We start from the raw sequence: 6,453 nt of genomic DNA, 5'->3' as shown, positions 1-6,453 counted from the left end.
CTTACTGCTCTGTGGCATGTGGGATCTTCCTGGACCAGGGCTCCAACCCGTGTCCCCTGCATTGGCAGGTGGATTCTTAACCACTGCGCCACCAGGGAAGCCCATGTTTTTCTTCTTTGACTCAGGCTACTTAGAAGGTTTTCTTTTTCTGGAATTTGGGTTTCATTTGAAGAGCAATAGCAAAAAAAACCAAAAAACAAAAAACCCATCAAAATAGATTTATCTGAAAGATTTGGGTTCAGTGCTTGGTGGTGATGTGGTGTCATAATGGTTAACTCAGAAGAAATGGGAAATGAGCCCATCTGTCTGAACCAAAATGACAGGAGGCAAAAAAGACGGTGGACTGATTTTAGTTCGATTGTGTGATTTATTTTCTCATGTCTCTCTTGTTTTCCTGGTTGATTTCATTCTCTTGAGAGAGGGACTGACGGTTGTCTGCTTGCACAGCCACCTCTCATGCCTGTGGAAAAATGTCCCCTCACTAAGGACACTAACACGTGACCGGAGCTGACAGTGGCTGAACTGGGGGTCAGCACGGCACTGAGGTCACACACAGTCACTGACCAGGTTGAGCACTGTCAATGCCTCCGAGTCACCTCTGAGGAACCATAGGCACAAGGAGGTGAAAGACGGGCCCGAGGTCCCACATCTCCAAGGCACAAGGGTCGAGTCAGTAACCCCTGGCTCGAGAGACTACGCTCTTTGCCACCTGCTTCCTCTCTAGAACTCGAAGACACCAGATTAGAATGCTTCTTCTCTCCCATCAAATTGGCGAGATTAAAACCCACCTGCTACCTGTGCACTGCTGGGGCACTTATGTAGCACAACCTGGGGGAAGGTAATTTGCCAGAATGATCTCCCCATCAGCTCATTTCTGGCAACCCGTCCTGTTGGCCCTAAATGTGGAGAAGATGTTTACTGCATTGTTTTTAATGACCTAAACTGGAAACAGCCTACATGCCTTTGTTAGGAGAAGGTTAAGTCAACTTTTTATTTAATGGATCACTATGCAGCCAGAAAAAATGCTTCCCATTGGTATTAACGTGGAAACATAATAACATAAAAAACGATAATTTTTCTATAGTACATGTGATGTGTTGTAATTTATGGTACATTTATACAATATTTTATATATAACAATATATCCATCATGGTATATTATAAACCATCATAAATAAAAACCAAACCAAACCGAAGCAGATGCAGACACCCCTGGAACGTGTCACATACCCTTCATCTGGAACCGGCCAAATCTGGCCCACCGCCTGCTTCTGTAAATAAAGCCTTATTGGCTGTTTCTGTGCCGTGATTGCTATTGCATGTCATGGCTGAGCTGAGACCTTATGGCTGCAAAGCCAAGAACAGTGATTATCTGTCCCTTAACAGAAAATGTTTGCCAACCTGCCAATCTGCGTTGTTGTTATTGCTTCTTTGCTCAGCCTTTGAGAGCAAACTGCAGATGTCATGACCCTGTGGCCCTTAAGACCTCAGCATGCATCTTTCATGACAAGGACGTTGTCTGGGATGGCTGCAGGCCGTCAAACCAGGGAGCTTTGACACTGATGTGCCCCCCCACCTCCCCTGTGGACAGTCTAGACCCAACGTTTGCCAAATGTCCCAGTGACCTCCTTTATAGCAACCTTTCCCCACCCAGGATCACAGGTGTGTTTTCCCTGAGCCAGACCCTGGCACCTGTTTGAACAACTTTGCCTCATCACATCTCCAGTTCCGGGACTGTGAGAGCAGGATCACAGGTCACACCTGGGGCCTGCCTGTCGGGGTAGGAGGAGGGCCTGCCGAGCTGTGAAGCAGAGGTGCCAGCTCAGGTAGAGCTGTTATAACGTCATAGCTTTTAGAAAGAACAAGAGTAAAAATCTTAACCTGGAGGGATGTTTCCACTGGAAGCACTCTCTCCTGTCTCCTGATGGAGGAGCCCCCAAGATCAAGGCCATTATTAGTTTTCTGGGTCTAAAGAGCTGAAAATGTAGGTATCAACATTTTCCTGATAAAAAGCCCTATTACTTCCTGGATGACAGTCACCTCGCCCCTCTTATACTGTGCTGAAATTCTGGGACAAACCACACCCTCGCCCGGGAGAACATGGAGGCCCATCCAGACCACTCTTGGAGGGAAACCAAGGGCAGGCACAGCATGTGGGGGTAGGATGGAACCTGGGGGCCAAGCACAGAGAAGTGGAACTAACCTGAACGGAGAGCTGGCCCTGGGGGGCAGGCCCACCGTCTCGTTGAAAGGCCGCGTGGCAGGCATAGGCTGCATCCAAGCTGCCGTCAACATCCCGGGGCCTCACGTGGCCAGGGCAGGAAGCTCCCACAGTGGTAGCATTTAGTGTCCTGAGTGGTCCACCTGGTAAGTCAAGGCTGCTCAGCTGGGATGATGGCTGATGTGGGAGGACACACAGGGAGCCCAGTTCCTGGGAGCAGGGGCCAAGTTCAAGGAATGGTTCTCCAGAGAGGAGGGAAGGCAGAGGACAAAGCACAGCACCACCACCACAGCCAGCCAGGGGGACACTGGGGTCCCCAGTGCTCACTGCGGAAGCGCTACCATCCAGCTCAGGGCCACAGGCCTCCTGCCAGGCTGCACGGAGATGGACTTGGGACCCAGTGGGCCAAAGGTCTGCAGCACAGTCTTCAAAGGAGCCGGTGGGAGGGCCGAAGCCAGCATGGGAGTCACAGGTGGAGGTGGCAGTGGGAGGTGCTGACTGTGCTCGGGTCTGAAGCCTGTCCCCCGGACAGCAGTTTGTACACTCGCCTCCCTGGTGCCACAGCTGCGAGGAGCTGCCTTGTTACCATGATGTATTGCCCTGGAGATTCTCTAGACCAGAAAGGTCTCTGGCCACACCGGTGTTTGCTGACCTGGCTGGGGCGGTTTTCCTGGTGACGGCAGGACCCCCCAGCCCGATCAGACGCCAGGGGAGGAGGAGCCCCAGGCAGGCCTGCCAGGACAGTTTTCGCAGGCACAAAGCTCTGAGTCTGGATGGCTTCCCCACGCTCAGTGCTTCTTCCGTGGGTGACGATTCCGATGGCGAATAAGACATGAGCTGTAGGCAAAGGTTTTCCCGCATTCCTTACATTCGTACGGCTTCTCTCCGGTGTGGGTCTTCTGAACCACAGTTAAAGGCTTTGCCGCACGCACTGCATTTAAAGGGCTTTTCTCCAGTGTGAACCCTCCAGTGCTCGGTCACGTCAGAGCTGTGCCTGAATGTCTTCCCGCGCTGGGCGCACTGGAAGGGCTTCTCTCCAGTAGGGACTCTCTGGTGGCGAACGTGATCCGTCTTGTGCTTAAAGACGCGCCCACGTTCGCTGCATTCGTAGGGCTTCTTCCTCTGGAAGGGAGTGAACACAGGAACCCCCTCAAAGTCATCTTTAAATGTAGCATTGAAGGCCTCAAACATGTGTTCCTCGTCCTCACGACTCAGGCTGGGTTCCTTACTGTGCTTTTTGGCCAAAGTGGGCCTCTGGTTTGGCTTCTTTTTCCTAGATGCTTTATCTTCCTTGGGAGTGTCCTTCTGAACATGTACTTCTTCCTCTGGGGTCTGTGCCTTCTTATTTTTGCCTGTGGGCTTTTCCATCCTTCTTACCTCTTTACCTATTTTTAACCATGGAAGTAAAGGTAGAGAGTCAAGGGAGAAGGCTATTTTTCTATTAGAAATATATTTTTAATCAAGTTAGTATTAACTCAGAAGGGAAGCTCCCCCTACACATTAAGTGCTTAAAATTTGGGATAAGAGATTTTATTTAATACTATTTATATTTATCTAATGACTGAAGATGAAACATACAGTTTTCAATTTACTTTTTCGTATGCAAAACCTTTAACTGAAAAAAAAAAAAAAGCCTTATACAGAAAACTAGCATTGAGTTTTAAGGTTTGTAAGACATACTAAAAAACCCCAAAAAACCACAACAAAATGAACCCTTATCCTGCTACCTAACTAGAAGGAGGCAGATGGACAATTCAACTTCTGAAACTGATGTTGGACAAAACATTCATTTACAGAGAATTTACCTACTTTATGCATTTTTTTCCTATTATGCCCACCCCTCCCCAAAATAAATGGAAAGATTTTGGTTTATTTATTTAAAATAGAAATAAATCTATTTTTCTTTCATTTTTAGCATAATGCATCAATCAAGAAATGTGTAGACTCAGTTCTCTCTACATTTGGGTTTTGTCCTTTTTTTTTTTTTTTTTTTTTTTTTTTTTTTTTTTTTTGCGGTACGCGGGCCTCTCACTGTTGTGGCCTCTCCCGTTGCGGAGCACAGGCTCCGGACGCGCAGGCTCAGCGGCCGTAGCTCACGGGCCCAGCCGCTCCGCAGCACGTGGGATCTTCCCAGGCCGGGGCACGAACCCGTGTCCCCTGCATCGGCAAGCGGACTCTCAACCACTGCGCCACCAGGGAAGCCCTGCCTTCTTATTTTTGCCTGTGGGCTTTTCCATCCTTCTTGTCCCCAGGAGAGAGGAAGGACCACTGGAAGCCGGCAAGGGCCAAGGAGAACGACCAGCAGCAAAATTCTCCAGCCTTACGAATTTCCTTGTAACTCCACTTCTTCAGAAAGGTCTTGCTTTAGACACAACACTGTATTTTTCCAAGCTGGTAACTGCAGTTCTGGAACAGAAACTCTGCAACAAAGAGAAGAGCACCAACAACCCTTCTGAGGCTGGAGAGAAACAAGACCACGAACATTAGATTAAACGAATGTTTGGGAGGAACACAGCCATGAGGTCTTTGAGTGCTGAGTTATGAAGGGGCAGATGGGCAGGGAAGGGGTGGGGGAGGCATGGGAACATGGCCCCCTTCCCTTCCCTGCTCACGTATCCCACCTGGACATCTAACGAGTCTCAGGCTGGACATGACCAAACAGAGCACTTATTTCCCAGAAACCCACCCCCCACAACCTCACTGTTCCCAGGTTTCCTCATCTCAGTAGATGGCATCATCGTTTACTCAGTTGCTAACCGAGGAATTCTTTTTTTCTTTAATTAATTAATTTATTTATTTTTGGCTGCGTTGGGTCTTTGTTGCTGCGTGCGGGCTTTCTCTAGTTGTGGTGAGCGGGGGCTACTCTTCGTTGCGGTGCACGGGCTTCTCACTGAAGTGGCTTCTCTTGTGGTGGAGCACAGGCTCTAAGCGCGTGGGCTTCAGTAGTTTTGGAATGTGGGCTCAGTAGTTGTGGTGCATGGGCTTCGTTGCTCTGTGGCATGTGGGATCTTCCCGGACCAGGGCTCGAACCTGTGTCCCCTGCATTGGCAGGCAGATTCTTAATCACTGCGCCACCAGGGAAGTCCCAACCAAGGAATTCTTATTCCTCTGCCAGGGGCCAGCATCTCCACACCTGCGTCCAGTAGGACTCATGTGTACCATGGACCAACGACTGCCGCGTGGTCCCCAAACTGGAGTTTTCCCCGCCCTTTACTTGCTCCTTCTCCACTTCTTGTATTTGGGACCAGACAATGTGCTTTTGGAGTTACAGGCTGTGGGAGCCACATGTGACCCTCATGGAAGGTACCTCCCATCACTTGGAGCCTGGATTCTGAGCTGGATGAAACTCGCTCCCACCCTCACCCCGGCCCTCCCCTGGGTCCATCCTCCACAGAGCAGCCAGCGAACCCCCGTCACATCTCTACCCAAATCCCCACTGGCTCCCCTCACACTGCTGCCCCTGTGCTTCCCCACCCCCCAGCCATCCTTAGGTTTGCCACACATTCCTTCCTGCCTCAGCGCCTGGGTGCTCCTAGAAACAGGTCCTGAGAGGAGGTGTTGGTGGTGCTGGCCCCTCACTCATTCAGAGCTCTGCTCTGAGGGCCCTTCTCAGGCAGTCCTCCCTGACTCCACTCCCTGGTTCCCTTACCCGGCTCCCATTCTCCTTGTGGCACTTAACTGGAGCCAACTCATCCACTGAAGGCCAAAACCCCAGGGAACAATCAACTACGATCTTGCTTGCATTGTCTAAAAAACCCGACATTCTCTGTCTCTAATCCCATCTAAAAGAATTCCAATTTCACCACGAGTTCAAACAGGAATCAGTCGGTTCCCGTGGTAGGTGCTTGTAGAAGCATCACCAGCATCGCTCACGTCTCATTGGTTAAGAACCTTCATCTATTTCTTTTCTGTATTATTTCTGAGTTTTGTTGACCTGCCTCTTCCCTCAGTGCTAACTAATGCAATTCCAGGATAAAGCCTTGACAAGCTTCAGGCTCTTTAACTGCTAGCAAAAGAAATCCTCCACAAGATTAGGAGAAAACACTTTCCAAAGAAAGCAGATCATGTTCTGAGTCCTCAAATCATCCCTGAGAAGACCTCCCATGACCTGTGCTGGTCACCCGATCTACTGGGAGGTCCATATACTGACAGGCTGTCTCACCCTAAAATGTTGTGCTCTGGGTGATAATGTCCCAAGTGACATACGTTTTGAGGTACAAATGCTTTGAATT

At 49.7% G+C, this 6,453-nt stretch overlaps 1 protein-coding gene across 1 annotated transcript; it reads right to left on the bottom strand.

Moving 5' to 3' along the window:
• Positions 1–3,085: 3,085 nt before the first annotated feature.
• Positions 3,086–3,589, bottom strand: ZFP41 (ZFP41 zinc finger protein). The gene has a single exon (XM_024741188.1). The coding sequence runs from the start codon at positions 3,587–3,589 to the stop codon at positions 3,086–3,088; it is 504 nt and encodes a 167-aa protein (XP_024596956.1).
• Positions 3,590–6,453: the final 2,864 nt, after the last annotated feature.

This window comes from Neophocaena asiaeorientalis, unplaced genomic scaffold (genome assembly GCF_003031525.2).
Source record: "Neophocaena asiaeorientalis asiaeorientalis breed wild unplaced genomic scaffold, Neophocaena_asiaeorientalis_V1.1 scaffold177, whole genome shotgun sequence".
NCBI lineage: Eukaryota > Metazoa > Chordata > Mammalia > Artiodactyla > Phocoenidae > Neophocaena > Neophocaena asiaeorientalis.
The sequence above is the reverse complement of the archived record's forward strand: the minus strand, read 5'-3'. Positions and strand labels throughout refer to the sequence as shown.

Coding starts and splice junctions, on each gene's coding strand:
- ZFP41 (XM_024741188.1), bottom strand. CDS start 3,589: ATGGAAAAGCCCACAGGCAAAAATAAGAAGGCACAGACCCCAGAGGAA.